Source organism: Corvus cornix, chromosome 2, assembly GCF_000738735.6.
Source record: "Corvus cornix cornix isolate S_Up_H32 chromosome 2, ASM73873v5, whole genome shotgun sequence".
Classification (NCBI taxonomy): Eukaryota; Metazoa; Chordata; class Aves; order Passeriformes; family Corvidae; genus Corvus; species Corvus cornix.
Window position 1 is genome coordinate 146,213,472 of NC_046333.1, and position 16,525 is coordinate 146,229,996.

At 38.8% G+C, this 16,525-nt stretch overlaps 1 protein-coding gene across 4 annotated transcripts in view; it reads right to left on the minus strand.

Moving 5' to 3' along the window:
- Positions 1-16,525, minus strand: part of KCNQ3 (potassium voltage-gated channel subfamily Q member 3) — a 203,934-nt gene that overhangs the window by 10,561 nt on the left and 176,848 nt on the right. For 3 of the 4 annotated variants that reach the window (XM_010404760.2, XM_039548206.1, XM_010404759.2), the window contains exons 8-13: positions 16,063-16,157; positions 14,814-14,840; positions 11,074-11,130; positions 3,777-3,964; positions 2,622-2,724; positions 176-307 (exon numbers count right to left, since the gene is read on the minus strand). In XM_010404760.2, the coding sequence (XP_010403062.1) occupies positions 176-307; positions 2,622-2,724; positions 3,777-3,964; positions 11,074-11,130; positions 14,814-14,840; positions 16,063-16,157 (602 nt within the window). The remainder of the gene's footprint in view (positions 1-175; positions 308-2,621; positions 2,725-3,776; positions 3,965-11,073; positions 11,131-14,813; positions 14,841-16,062; positions 16,158-16,525) is intronic. The other variant, XM_039548207.1, reaches the window with a different exon arrangement.

The following is a 16,525-nucleotide window of genomic DNA, read 5'->3' on the forward strand; positions in this document are numbered from 1 at the left end:
CCAGTGGTCTCTTGCTGCAGTTATCCCTGCTAGCTACTCACTTGGGAAAAGGTTTTCCCAGGAACCAGCTACATTATGCAAAGACATAGTTTCTGGGTGGCCTTGTAGACAAACAGGCCAAGTGTGTTTTGCCAGGAAAGCTATACATTTTCCCCCTTTACTTGAAGATTCTTACCTTGCCTGAAGGTATTTTATTCTGGAAAGCATATCAAGATGCCCTGCTGAGTATTGCTCTATCACATCCTTTACATCATAAGGCCTCAAAGTCTCCTTGAATTTTTTTTTATAGAGACGAAACTGTAGTATTCTGCATAATAAACAGAAAAAAATACTAATTTCTTATATAAATTCTATGATGAAAATTTCCAGTTTTATCAAAATATGGATGAATTCTCTGTGTGTTTGGAAATTGAGCGTGTTTTTTCTAAGCAAGGTAATAAAATACAAACAGAGAATCTATAACATCATTCCACATTTGAAAATTCATAATAGTTGGCTTTTCCTAATTAATAGTCTAAAACAAGTAGTTTAAAGCTTCAGAATCACAGTTGGAGTTTGAACAACACAAGTTGCAGGAGATTTTGAAGCTGTGAAGTTGAAGCTGCTTTTTTATGCTTCAGTCTATTATAAAGCTAATTTACAATACATGCAATGCTGAATCATTCTCATCTTGGTTTTAATTTTGCACCAGGGAAAGTTTTGGATAGGAAATGCTAAACAGATACAATTGTGGAAGTTAAGAAATTAGCAGCAGTTCAGGTTGTGAAGAGGTGAAAAATTTTTAGAACAGCCTGAAGTGTCCTTGAAGAAAACAGCTGTATCACATTATTGTTGTTGTTGTTGTAATGATAATAATATAATTGCTCTTATTATTACTATTATTATAAAATTACCAAGAAATTAGTAACAGAATTCTTAAAACAAGAAACACTGCTGCCCAGAGCACCTGAAAAATGTTTGGCATTCTTTCTTTTCATCTTTTTCTGTTTATACATTACTTAAAATATATATATCTTTGTAGAGTAAACAGAGGAAACATATTTAAATAGTGAAATCTTCATCTGGTTTAGACTTGGTTTCTGGGTGTTTAATTCTCACTAGAATCTCCAGGTACTTGTTGGTCTGAACTGGGAAATTGCTGTCATCTTAAGATTCTGACTTGCTTTTTATTCAAGGTTTGTGGGTTTTCTAATGTTTTTAAAATCTGTATAAACTTTGATTTAGCAAAGATAATTCTATTACAATTTTTTAAGGGCAGCTGATTCTTTACCTCTGTTGCCTATAAATTTTTCTAGGTTTCAAAATTATATCTATGCCTATTTTACCCAAAATACATATGATAACAGCAAAACTATATATTAAAAGACTTAAATAAAAAATAAGGATCACGATGTTAGCAATTCTAATTTAAAAACTCCTTGATCATGACCCTGAAATCTAGTAAGTGGTTTTGTCTGAAAGAATTACTCCCAATTAATGTTCAGGATCTGGGTACAATACACAAGAAAAAAAAATCTTGGCTCCTGATTGAGTTTAAAGGGAAATTGCATGAATCAATTAGATTTGGACAGGATGAGGGAAAGAAGTTTTTTGAAAGTAATAATAATGTGTCTCTGTTTGAAAGCAAGCCAGTATCAGGGAAAGAAAGGGAAAGCAAGCTATGGAGGACATAGGGATGAAGAAACTTCCAATGGGAGGGAAGCAGTCATGGGTAACATGAGCAAAGCCTGTCTGACTTGGCTTTCAGCAGCCTTAAGAAAGGTTGGAAGTTTCAGTTTCACCCAATTAGAAAAGAACTGGGAGGGTACATATCATGGCTATATGCAAATAAATATATGGTTATATCTTTATAACCATCTTCCCTGAAGTTTTTCTAAGATAAATGTGAGACACTCCAGACTTGTAGTATTTCACCTGGAAGGTGGTAAGTCCCTGGCGCAAAAATTAATAACTTCTGGAACAAAGAGCAATTAATGAAATTAATATAATGAAAGCAGATTATTTTCCCATGGGGATATTTTTCAAGGGAGGAGAGTAAAAAATCAAGGGATAACAGAACATCAATGAATTAATTTTATTTGAATGATGTGCTAAACATATGACCAAGGCTTACTAGGAGTTTTCTAACCTAGGGAAAATCTCTTGTGACATGAAAATAGAGGTGACACATGTCACAAACCTGCTGAAGTGGAAACCTCAGCATCTATTAAAATATGACAACTGAAAAGTAGATTGCACAATCATACAATTGTGAATAAAGAATTGAGTCAGCCCAGAGTTTTTTGTTAAGCAAAAATTCCAGTTTCATATAAATATTAGTCACTATATTGAGCAAGATACCATATTCACATAATATTTTAACAAAGAACAGTACACAATATTATTTTATAATAAATACACTATGGAGTATCTCACAAAATGATGTGGTCAACGTTGCTGAAAAACTTTCTCCCTTCTGCATACTTTCAACAGACTGAATAGGGCCTATCTCACATTTTTGAAAACATTAGAATTATCTCATCTATTGCATCTAAAAAAAGCAATAACAGAAACAGTGAATCAACATGTAGCAACATGGTAATGTTATATCCTGAAGCATAAGCATTCAAAAAGACATTTACCTGACAGCTCGGATGGCTGTCTTGAATGTGGGGATCATATCTTCCATAGGGAAATCACTACTGTCGCCTCTGTCTTCTGCCATGGGTTCCCCTGTTCCTGCATCTGCAAAGCAGGTGAAAAAAACAGCTCTGTGAACATCTCACCACACAATGTTTAGAGGGATGTCTGGCTGAATAAAGCACTACATAAAGTAAGTGCAATTTAATATAGGAATATCTCTTAGAGATTCTTCTTTCTCTGGTCAGGTCTTGAAAAGGATTTAATTATTTTGGGACAGCTGTAGGACATAGGGTCTCCTTCAAGGGTCTCCTCTCAGATTCCAGCATTTCTGAAACACTGGGAACTTTTCTTCCTTTCCAGTGGAACTCTGCCCAAATTATTTTACATAAAGGCTAAAACAGGTTGTAGAAGCCACAGGCCAAGGTCTCCTGTCACTGGCACTGCCTGGAGCTCATGTACCTTCATGAAGGAGAAAATCACATTCCCTGTGTGGACACCCAGGCTACATCCATGGTAACATGTCCACCAAGCACTGGTGCCAGCTGGCACAAGAAAGGGGAAACTGTTATTTAAAGATGTTAACTTAGATGTTATAGGCAAGAAGAGGAAAATGTATGCTCAGGGAAGCTGAGAGGAACAATGCCCCGTAATGTTGCATGGAGATCCAATGGAAATCCCTGAGGGGAAGCAAGCTTGGGGAGGGAGGGGGAGGAAAGAAGACATTGACTCTATAAACAACGTTTAATGAGATGGCAGTGAAGGCATATTTGAGATGCCTGGACACAGGCTGCTGCAGGGCTGGATGGAGTCCAGGAGGGAGCTGCCTTAATATAGCATCCTTGCCAATAAACCAAACCACGATGGTATGTGCTTTTTGGGGGATATAGATTGACTACCCTGTGTGCCCTCTTTTTCCAGGTCAAATAGGCTGAATCCAGCACTGGCTTTATCCCATATCAATTGCTGTTTTTAGCACCATGTTGCCTGCATTCTACGACACTTTTTCTTGGGGTTCCCCAAACATAACATGTAAGACCAGGTACCAAATATGCTTGTCCCAAAAAGTCACAAACCTTCAACAGAATATGCAAAGGAACAAAGTAAAATGGGGAGAACAGGAGATGCACAGAAAGAAATCAACACAGATGGGCTACCTTCCGAGCTTTGCCAAAAAGCGTATGCTTTCATTCGGAATGCAGTGCGAAAACGCTCCTTATTATTCAAGACAACATTCTTAGGCTCTTTTGAAGGACTTTCTTCAATGGCATCTACATTCAGAGGGGTAAATAGCTTTCCTTTAGTATTGGTACCACGAACCCGATCCAAGAGACCCAGCTTTTGGCTACAAAATAAGCAAAAGTAATCATTTTCCTCCTTGGTACACTATTAACTTGTTTTCATGATGCTTTAAGTATATAATGGGCTAAAAAATTGTTTTGTATACAAGGACACTGCTGGGGCTACCATAATAAATCAACGTCTTTGTAAACAACAGTTAAGCTCCACAGATAACTGCTTTTATGAGCATTTTTTAGTATCAATGTTGAAAATGTTACCAGAGGGTCGTGCTATCCTCTCCGTGCAAGGTATCACAGTGCTTCAGCTCACGTAGCACAACTGAAGCAGTAGTTTTATTACTAAGACATGAAATAACACTACTGCCATGGGCAGGGATGTCATTCACTAGACCAAGTTGCTCAGAGCCCCATCCAATCTGGCCTTAAAACATTTCCAGGGATGGAGCATCCAGAACTTCTCTGGGCAACCTGTTCCAGTGCCTGACCTCCCTCACAATGAAGAATTTAATCCTAAAAATTTAGTCTAATCCTGAAGAATTTAGTCTAAACTAAACCTGCCCTCTTTCAGTTTGAGGCTATTCCTCCTCATCCCGCCACTACACACCCTTGTTATAAACCCCTCTCCTGTTTTCTTGCAGTCTCCCTTTAGGTATGGAAGGTGCTTTCAAGTCTCCCCAGAACCTTCTCTTATCCAGACATTACAATCCCAACTCTCTCAGCCAAGAATAAAATAAAGTCAGATGTGCTGTGAACCAAATAAATCACCAGCAAAACTCTGGCAAGGCATTGCCAAGCACTGACTAGGGACATGGTAGGGCAGGCTACCCTGTTTTCTCTCCACCATGATGAGTTGTAGTGAAGTGACAAATTTTATTCCTCTGATGATTCCTTGCACTATCTGTCCTCTTAGAGATTTACTGCCTGAATACATTTGTCCTTCAGTGACACCACAGAGATAGAGTTTCATCTACCTGCAATTTTACCAGCATCACTAATCCCTCTGTCAACCTGATGACTGTAACGGTCTTAAAGGTAATCACTAATACCACTGAAAAGAGCAACAGAAAAGAAATTTGCTAGTGAGTATATCAGCTTATATATACTCTTAACATTTTGTAGGCGATAGATGGTATAAATATTTGATTTGCTTGTTCACTTTGCTGCTCAAATATTTGTTAATTACACATTTGGGGGAAAAAAAAAAAAAAAAAAAAAAAAGCAAGCAGGTCTAAGCCATGGGATGAAAGCCTGCTTTTTAACACATTCCTGGTTACAGGATACAGGTCTAGGGAGAGGTAAATTGTGCCCACATGAACAAGAGGCAGCTCTGTGTGGGGCACCAGGTCAAGCAAGTTGAGTGTGGGGAGGGAAGAAGCTGTTATAGCTAGCAGGTGTCTAAGAGCCACAGGTGGGAGCAGAGCTGAAGGATGAACAGCCATGGTTACCAGGAGAAAGAGTTACAGGTCTTCAGTGAGGTATCTGTGCAGAAGGCTCACCTGCAGCCACTAAACCTGCTGGCAGGCAAGGCAAATGGGGGTAGGGTCCACTGTGCAGGGACATAGTGCACAAAGATGGAGATGTGTGCAGACCTTGCAAGTGTGAAAGAGAACCTATTTCTATCTCAGAGCTCTGTCTGTTGCAGTATTCCACCGCAACAGATGTTGTCTGAGCACTGAACATCACAGCTGTTGCAAGTTTTTGTGTTGGTTTTTTTCCCCATAAATGACTGGGGTCCTCATCTTCACTATCTGTTTCTGATTAATGTATCTTTGACCCAGGGAGTAATGAAATACAGGCTTCCCTGTCAGAAAAGATGCAAGCACTAAACCTTTGGGTAGGAAGATTTATCAACCCCTCTGATTTTTCTTTTTGATATGAAAATACTTGTGAATGTAATTTCTGCAGCCTAGGAAATCCAGACACTTGCCCTGTCATTGCATGCATGAAGTACATGTGTGTGTGTGAGTACTGAAGTGGCAACTAAGAAGGAGTTGGGTATGGAGACACAGAATTAGTCCTGATATATCAGCATTTCCAGGAGATAAAAGTGCGGATTTGAGTGAAGAATAAGAACAGTCTAAATGAATGATATCGATATTACTTGGACTTTGCCCTAATGCAATTTCCTGAAGAATTCATGGATGAATGGGGGAAAGATGCACAAAGTGAAGAAAAATATATTGAGCAAAAATCAGGGGTTATTTCCTTGTTTGTAGAAAAATATGAGATGCTGCTTGGTCTATGACAAAATATGTTTTGGGCAGTCTCATGTTTGGGCTTAAGAACTAATTGTAAAAATTATTTCCATCGATCTTGCTTTTGGGGTGAAATCTTGATCTGCTTTGCCCACCAAGGTTCTGTTGGTGCTGAACTGATGGTGGGAGAAGAGTCCCAGCAGGTGATTTGTGTTCTACTAAGTCTGGGAGAATCCTGCACTATCTTTTCTGCATCACTTTCACTTCTCTGTTTCAGAAGCTACATTTGAGAGCAGTATTGCTTTACAAGACAAATGTCTCAGTTCTCTGTGAAATTTGGATTCTTCAAGCACTCAGCTGCCATACATAGGACAAGTATATACAGGAGAAGATGGCTAATGAGCAAATTTGAAAGAGCATGGAATATAAAGGTGAGGAAGTAAAAGTCAACAGAATGATTTACATGTGGGTTTTTTGGTTGGATAAAGTAGGGAAAATAAAAGTTTGAAGGAGGAATTAATTTTGAGAAGGATGGTCAAAAAGAGTCTAGAATCATAGCACAACACTGAAAAGAATTTAAATGCAAAGAAATGCACCAAAAATCTAGCTAAGTGATAACAGAGTCAGCCAGGCAATATAAATTGATGGCCTGAAGGTGTTAGAGTGAGCTTGTGAGAGTCAGCATTTCCTTAATATAAAGAAAAAGGAGCAATGAGGCATGCACAACCTGGTGGTGATCTTTGCAAACTGAAGGAGACTGTGAAATAAGATCAAAGAAAGAAGAAACCAAAGGTTTAGGATGAGGAGATCCATGACAAAGCTTGTTTCTGGGTCTGGAAAAATTGTGCAACAGGCTTGTTGTGGAGATCAGCTTTCTCCAGGTGGGGGGTTTACAGGTCACTGACAATAGATGATTGATAGATGAATCTCAAATGAAAGGAAGAGTCAAGTGGTCACATACTACGCACTGGCTTTGAGCAACATTCTAAATGTCACAAGAGTTAATAACACTACAGAGAAGCTCTCAAGAGAAAAGTATCTTTAAGGAACAGAACCTGAAAGGCAAAGAAGCAGAAAAACAGGTGAGGCAAAAGACTTCTGTTGTTTCTAAAAAGCCATTTAGTACTATATTAAAATAATATAATTGTCATTACATGTGGCCTCTGACTCTCTCTCCAGAAACTTGCTTAATTCTTCAAAATACATATCCAGTTGTCCCAGCGTTTGCCCCTTAAAACTCCTGTGATAAGTGCCTGCCTGGCATACCAGAAAAAAAGGAGGCTTAAAGTGAGGCAAGGATCTATAGGGAGCAAACCAGAAGGAAAAGGGTCAGTGGATGATGCAAAGTGCCCAGAATATTAATCTAGCAATTTTTTTTTTAAGTAGAAGACAGAAATATAAGCAAGATATGCAGAAATCTGTCATAGAGCTATGCAAGACTAGGACTGACCAAGATTGGATATCCACCTCACAGATAAAATCAGAACAAAATATTCCTCTGCATTCAGCACAAAACCGTACCTATTTGCAGTGGCACTTTCCACTGCATATGTTGGCACACTCATTTGTGGGGTGGGTGTTTTTTTCAGTGGGATGGGACTAAAGGTAGATAATACAAACTGAAAGTATTCCCAAATTCTCTTTTCAGAGAGTTTCTCAGCTATCCCTGCTGACAAGTGTCAGTTTAGGAAGAAACTGGTCTCCCAAGACTGTTGCTTTAGCATCTTAGGCTTAGGAGCTAGAACCCATCTGATCTGTCTAAAGCTGTTAAAAAAGTTAAACTTCCTGTCTATGATTACTCTTTAGACCCATTTCTATGATCAGTGGGAATCAGCAACCCTAACCAGTGAGTGGGGAGAGTGTGGTTCAGCTTGGGATGACTTTACACTTGGGCAACTTGGCTCTGGACTACAGAATGATCTAGATGAGAAGTAATCTAAAAAGAAGGTCTCTAGTCTAAGTTACCTGAGCTGAAGCCTTTCTCATTAATTGAACCCTGAAGATTAACCCTTAAAGTAACATTCAGATTCATAACAGTATGTTTATGCAACAAATATAGACAATTGTGTTCATATTCGGCAGCCAGAGCAGTAAAATCATCAGAAAATAATTAATCAGCTTCACATCAAAATATACAACCGTGTGTTGTATACAAAAGAACCCAAAACAAAACCCAAGCTTCTTTCCAGATAACGACTATCTGTCATCAGGAAAAAAAAAGGACTTTATTCTCATTTCCAAGGGACGAAATCTGGATCTGCTGGGGTTTTAGTTTTCATTGATCTTTTAAAAAGCACTGAGGAAACATTTGTTCTCATGACGCAATCTCCTTCATTAAAGCAGCATGCGCATGGCTCAGTCCCAGGGCATGAAGCATGCGCAGATCACACGATCTTTCATGAGAGGGGCTAGGACAGTGGTTCCCACCCACAGGTTCATGTGCTGCTGCTAGTCTTTCAGACTCCTCCTGATGTTAGCTACCCTTTCTCCCCTTGGTACAGTGTTGCCACTTCATTTAGCTTCCTTACATTCAATAAAATATGATTCTCAACTTCCAGCATGGTTCCAGAAACTGGGGAGATCCAAATCCATCCCAAACATGCTGACAAAAATGCAGGGTAGTTTCTCTGACTAGCTCGGATACACTGCCATTGCTTGTCTTGCATGCTAGTGCATCCTCTCCCTCGTGGGTTCCAAACCCTGTATCTTTGAAATGGGACCCAGGATGAGAATTCCTTAACTCTGTGGTAGATACAGATCACTAGAAAGGGAGGAAAGTGAAAGCAGTGCAGACAGTTTCTTCCTACCTAAAGGAAAATTCAGGTCTTAAATTTTTGGTCCCTGAGAGCAGTGGGAGTTATTTTGGACCAACTGGGAGATTAATTTGGTGGCTGGATATACAAGAGATGGCTGGCTTCTACAGCACATGTTTTACCCTTGCTCAGAATAAAGAGTGGGAACCACTGAACTAGAAATATTTTCCAGAAACAGTCATGCAAAGAAATAATGCATTTACAACCCATCATGCAAGCCAGATACTCTCCTCTCTATCCTTTTCCTAGTATTGGAATTTCATAAACAAATGGTAAATGTATGAGGAGAAAAATAGTGAATTAATTCTAAGAGTGAATCAAACAGCCCTCTGTCATGGATTTGCCACTTTCAGCTAACACGGACAAATGATAATCAGGAAGTTTTTCCATATTTTTCACAGTTTAGAATCACTAGATGTAATTAGCCTTAAGTAACTGGAAGTAGAAGGAAGTCATGTTTACTCCAGTATTTTTGTACCTTATCAGCTGAACTTATATGGGTGAACTTAGCTTTGGAAAATCAAACATTCTGAATGAGGTTTCCAGAAGTATTCTGTACTCTCCTTTGAACACCCTAATAGAAATTAGCACGGAACTAATGCTGTGACAGACATGAATTCTGCAGTGAACATGTTCAATTGATCTCAGAGAGTCCATGAGTTTTCTTAAGATAAAACAAAGAACATTCTCCACTTCTAAGGTAGTTCTAAACTTTAGCCAATCAGCTTTCCCTTTTATTGAGTAGCATTCTTTTCTTCAGGGAGGATCTCACAAAAATGTTCTTTCTCAAAATAGTTGACTACAGCATTCTGAAAACTAAAGACTTCACTTTGCATCCTGAATCTTGAGGTCTAAATTTGCAGGTTTCTAATGTCTGAGGAGGAAACATCCCTTCTAAGTCAATTGGTGGTGTATGTCCTCATTGGTATTTAAGGGTGGGTATGACTCAAAATCCAGACTCACCAACCACCCAGATTATCTGCCCATAAACATGAGTACAAGTCAAAACTTCAGCTCAACTTTGCTGCCCTTCAGAAAAAGAAAGAGCCTTTACACACACTAAGGGCCTTTGCTTAGCCCCTTCTCTCATCCACACTTTCTAAAGGGGTTGGAGATGGATGAAAATAAACGATGTCACATAAATCTATGGGAAGAATAATCCAAATCCAATTCGTTGTGAAAACAGGATGGATATTTTTCACCAATGGATGCAGCCATTGTAGGTAGAAAGTGGGTACTTTTTGCTTTGAAGTGAACATATCATGTATCAAGCACTAGAAAGCATATCGAACTGCAAAATCAGTCTCTTAACTGTTTTGCATGGGCCAATCATCAAATGAAAAAATGGAATGCTTTGCTTGCTGCTTTCAAAAGCTGAAGAGTTCCAGCTAGAAAAGCTGAGTTACATGTTGATGTTTTCATGTTGATATTTGTGGAATGAAGTCGGAATGAGAACAACCAGCTAAAGTTGAATGACAGCAAGGTGTGGGATGGAGTAAAATACTTTGCAATTCAGTCAAAATATTGTTTCTAATGATGTGTCTTTCATATTCCTGAAATGCCACAAATTATGTCTCTTTGCAGGAAGGTAAAGTTCTTGCCCCACATCTTAGGTCACAGTTCAGCAAGATATTTAAGCATGTCACTAACTTTATTCAGATGGTCAAAAGCATCCACTTGTTTTACATTTGCTGAACTAGAACCTGCAAATACACATGCGAAGATGTTGTTCCACTGAACTCAAATTCAAAGTAACTTGCATGAGTTGTGTTGGCAGGGTTGGGACTGCATAAGGAACAGAGTTTAGCTCTTGTAATGTATTTTTCTCACAGTAAATTTCAAAATGATTTGCAGACTAGGCTAGTTTCATTTCCATTCTATGGAAACAGAGAAAAGCACCTGTTTCTAAGCAGATAATTGGGAGAGTCAGGATAACATCCCATGTTTTTTGAACAGCAGAACAATTAACTATTTGCAAGGTCATGCAACTTTCTTTTTATGCTTAATAACTTTTAAGTCTTATTGTCCCTTACTTTTGATGGTGGTTAGGTGAACTACTGTAGTAAAAACAGAAAGTGCAGGCAGAGAATGGCATGCAAGAAATATGAAAAGAATAAGGCTCAACTGTTACTTGAATGGATATACCTAAGTTTTCTTGTGAGGCTTGATCCAAAGAATGACTCCCTACTAAACATGACATTACTGTAAAGTGAAGAACAGTTATTAAGATGAGACATTAATGATTATCCATGAAAAGCTCTATGAAAAAGAATGGGAACAGCCTTTCATTTGTAGTTAATGTAGTGTGCAGATCAGAGTGGCTTTTTTCTCCTTTCTGGTTTGGGCAGATGCATTAGGATGAAATGCTGGCAGTGAAGTTTTATGCCTTGCAAAGTAAGGTTTTATTTTCATTTTGTTGTTAGCACTGGCAATACAAAAATGAACCACATTTCATGAATTCTTTCATACTCACATAATAGGAAGGACAGGTACTGATTATGCCACTTAAAAAAATCAAACCAACTTTCAAATGGCACAGAAATATTATTTATCTTGTAGAGTTAAGGAAACAGGGATAAATTACTTTTCTGCAATCACATAATAATAGGTCTAGGAATATACATGCTCTCCTGATGTCTAGTTCTGCAGCTGGACAATGAGGATTAGGAACAAGACTTTAGGAGAAAGTTCAAAATTCTTCACTTAAGTGTCTGTACATACAAGTTTCAACACTAGTCAAAATCAGTGGAACAGATGCTAACAGCAGCACTGAAAAATCAGGCCCCAATATTCATTCCCCAAACACAGACATAAAAATTTGGTCCAGAATAAACAAAATGTCCAGCAAGCAAATGCCCATCCTAAATGTGGGTCAGGCTTCCAAATGCTGGCTAAAAGACTCGCTGCACTCCAGCAGAATTGAGCATTAGTAACTCTTTCTCATAAATCTCCCTTCTTGAGAGATTAATTGATGAAAAGGCTTTGCAATACAGGGAGAAAAGCAATTGCTACCTGAGATTTCATAGGGCTGTGAAGTTTAGGCATAGATTAAGGAAGAAAAAGCCAGTGGCACCTCTGGCATGAAGTCAGTAAACTCACCATCAGCGAGGCACAGAGAGCACAGCCCCAGTTCCTCCTGGCTTGGGGGACTATACAGGGCCCATAGGGAAGATGCTGTTCTTAAAGAGCAGCATCATAACTACCACTTCCCTTCACTGTTTACAGGACAGACTTGAGTTCCAGGGCAGTGCAATGTCCTCTTCACCATATCTCATATCTTCACAGTTTTAGTTTAAAGGGAGCTTCAATAAAGCCTTGGGCTGCTGCCAAACTTTACTTGATTTTCCACTACGAGAAGTCCTGCTCTGCAGCCTTGCCTTTGGATCCAGCTTCTGGAATGGACTTTTCCACTCATTTTTGACCCCTGTGTTCTTCCCAAATGGTCTAAGAACAAGGACCTATATCTGTCTGTGACTTCATCATGATGACAGCTCCTGCTTCTCTCCTGATCTAAGAGAGATCCTAGAAGGATCTGTCACAGAGGTCAACTCTAGAATTGTGGAGTTCCTAAAGAGCTTTTACACTACTCCATAGAAACCCTGCCACTTCCCATCCTCAAATTTTGACACAGCCAGGCCTCTTTTTTAGTTTATTAAAAGCTTCTGTGAAAGCTTTGGACCAATTCTTCTCTCTCCTTTGTCAACCACAGATCAGAGAGTGCCATTGATTACTACAGCAGCTTTCTCATTAAGTACTTAACTGATGGAAGAACCTGGAGACTGGGGCCACTTATGGCCTGCTCTCCCATTAGAACCACGCTCCCTTATTGCTCATTTATTTCAATACAGTCAAAGCACAAACTTCAGTGGAGTACAAGAAATAATTTCTATGCTAAATCACTGTAGGAGGAAGAAGATTTTTTTCCTTTTTTTTTTTAATATTCTGGTTTGTAAATAAGAGTTTTATGAGAGATGGGAGGTGGTACTGTCAAAACAACCAGATTTTATGACTCAATCCCATTTCTACTGAAGTCAATGGATGTTCCCACAAGTACCATTATATGTCTGTTTACCTGGAGGGTTTCCAATCCCTTTAATTGAATGCTTCATGCCATAAACACATTCCTGCTAGCAAGAAGGCTCCCATGCAGGTGTACTAATGATTTTGCTGAGGGTTATTACATATATAACAAAATAAAACTAAGATATATCCAGCTAGAATGAGGGGCCTTGGGATTATAGTTTAAAAGATTTTGAGCTGTGAGTCATACTTTTCCATTTTTAATTCAGTGTGTCAATATAAAATAATTTCTATAGTCCTGAAAGCTACAGTAACTCAGAAGCTACTCCACAAACTGCTACAGGTGCAGGAACTAGTGGGGCTGTCACCAGCGGTAAACTGCAGCAGTCATTCTCTTCCCTAATTTTAATCTGCTGCTGCATCTCAGCCAGAACATTTTGACTCAAGGTATGGAATTACATACTCAAAAGGATTTCAGCTCCTAAGCTCTTCCCCTACATATTAAAGACGAAAATTCAGCTGTTATCAATGCTGGAGAGGGCTAAAATCTCTAGGCATCTGCATTAATGCAACTGAGCTTGCTCATGACTGCTTAGCCTGGGCAGTTCCATGGTTGTAATGTACTTACGCTCCGTGGGGTTTCAGAAACTGGGTACCACCCACCCAGTCAGTCTTTGAGGAGGGGCAGGTGAGTTCATGATTTTGTTGGCAAGAGGAGGAAGATATCCTTTCCCAATATTTTGCCACTAGAGCACTTGCCTGTATTGTTAGAAAACGTGGGATAGGTTCTTGTTTTCTGCTAAATGAAGCTTGAACCCAAAAAATTCATAGAAGAGCAAGTGTTAATCTTTATTTTTTTTTGTTCCCCTTCCTTTATTGAAGTTGTCATGTGTTGCATGAAATATTTAAAAAACAAAACGAGGAACATAATTTTTCTTCAGGCCAGGGACTGGAACTGAGACCTGACTTCTGGCTTACTGTTTTCAAATATTGCTACAATTCTTGTTCCTTTTCTCTGCGCTGTAAATGGGGATGCAAATGAAAGTAGCTTCAGCATGAGTTTGTCAATCTATTTATCCTTTAATTGCTATTGAATTCATTGCGGGTCACCCCCTTATAGCAGTTTAACATTAAGTTTTGACTTACAATTATTGTATGTGCATTTGACTCTTCCACTTAGCTAAAGAGAGCTATAAATATATAATTTCCATTTGAGACCTTGCAGGTTGACTGACAGTGGCTGCTCTGTTGTAGTCTTCAGTGACTGACCAGTACTAGGATTGATGATTCCTTCTTTCTCTTTACTTGGAAATTCCCTTGTGTGATAGGGAGTATTCCCATTTTTTTCAGCAGGGGAGGGACCAGGGCTTCAAACCTAATATAGCTTTTACAGTACCACCAGAGAGACTGACTATCCTGCTGTTCCATTTTAGACACCCATCTTCATTGTCAAGAAATCTTTGAACATGTCGAACTGGCACCGACCCACACAACATTGCTCTGTGCATGACTGTGGAGCAACAACAGCAACCAGAATCTTGAATTCGTCCCAGAACAGCCTGGATGATAAACCCTGGCTCTACAGCATGGATCAGGAGAAATCTAGACCATGATTAGTCGTAACAAACAATAAAGCTGTTTACAGACAATCAGCAAGCAACACTGCCTTTGTACAGTTAGCATGTTAGCTGTATTGTCAGGAAGCAGTCAGGAAATGGATTTGTTAATAATTTTTACTGATTACCTGTGGTGTTAGTAGCACGTTTTAGTTAACAGCTCATGAATCCACAAGGAACTATATAGCTTGCATCCTCCAACAGCTGAATTAAAACATATATATATATATAATAATGGCAGCTACATACCTGGCAGTACCATCCAATTGCTCTTTCCTTTTGTAGAAGAGAGGATGCATTACAAGAAAGCAAGGAGAGAAGAATCACATAATAAATTCAGCATATTTTTAAAACATAAATTGCTAATCTACTGTGAATACCTTATACATGTTTTGTTCTGTGACCGTAACTGACAGAGAAAGTGGAATAAAAGCTACATTTTCAACTAACCATAAAGCAAAAAAAAAGTGATATAGATTCCTGAAACCAATCTGTGCTGCTTAGATTGGCAATCCAGTCCTTGGTGAGAAGTGATCTCCCCTGCCCTCTCTCCCAGGACCTTATTTACAAAACACCAATTAATTACATGTTGCATTTGAATCACAGAAGAACCTACATACAATGAGGAAGCTTGAAGTCACAATAATGAGTCCAGACTCATTGTGAGTCTGAGAATTATTATCCAAAAAAACCCTGCAGTCAAGAAACCCTGAAGACATTACTCTGTAATGGAAAATGTGGAAATAGAAGTGAGAAGAGATAAAGAAAAGGAAAGAAATGTACTGAACCTTAATTAAACACTTATGGTGTTGGGTTTTTTTGGGGTTTTTTTGTAGAGGTTTCCTTTTTGAAGTACATGAAATCAATTCTAAAAATAAAACAAAGAAAGGGTGAGTGTTTGTAATTTTCCCTTTGAGAAAGCAGGAGTCTGAAACATTTCAAATCAGTTTTGAACAACAGCTGGACCTTCAGTAGCAGTGCATTGAGCACAACTACACGTGGAGACCTCTGAGTCAAAAAGAAGTTTAAGGGCACTTTTTTCAGAATGAGGCACAACAGCAAGTCCAGAAAAAAGTTTAAAGCACTAACTTAGACACCTAATGCCCATTATTAGTAGCTCATAGTCTGTAGCTAAAAGTCTTGGCTTTTCATAGGGCTGTATAGGTTTTTTAAAACATTTTAAAATGTTAAGACCTAAATGTGAGAAAGGTGCCTGTTTGACCAGCAAGGAGAGTGAGGATCAGCCTAACTGCTATAAACATATAAACATCTGTTATATCTGAATGTCCTTATGTATGGAACGCTTTCACTGAACTCAGAAGTGGTGACTGAAATTAAACCACCACCTCAAAAAAGACTCTTCTTCCTCAGAAGAGTGTTCTGGAAACTATGTGTTACCTACGAAAGCCTTGTTGACACATATATAAAGTCTATGTGTACCCTGTCCTGACTGATACTTCACAGAAAATGATGATGGAGAGGGGGACAATGCACTTACCTGAAAAATGGAAATGATACAATTGATTCATAAAACCTCCAGGTAGCAACTAAATCAATCCTGTTGGGGTTAGTAGCATAGTATCTCCAGGCAGCCTGAATTACAAGGGAGAGGAAATAATTAGTGTTAGGTTAAGTTATTTCTCAGCTGACTGCAGCCAGACTGTCTCAAAGAACATAACAATGCACCTGAGTGATTATCCGGAAATTAATTACTAATCAGCCATACCAAATGAGTGCCACTGTATGGAAAAACTATTGACACTTGATTATGATTTGGGAGGGCTGTTAAAGGAGATAGGACATGGAGAGAACCACCAACAGAACATGACATTACATTAGACTTAACTGGTTTTATTGTCCTCTCTGGTACATCTAAAAGAGCTTCAAGCACTGCTGGACTTGCCTCCTAACGTATCATCAGAGGAAATTTTGCTGAGCAATTTTCTACTCCAGCATTTAGT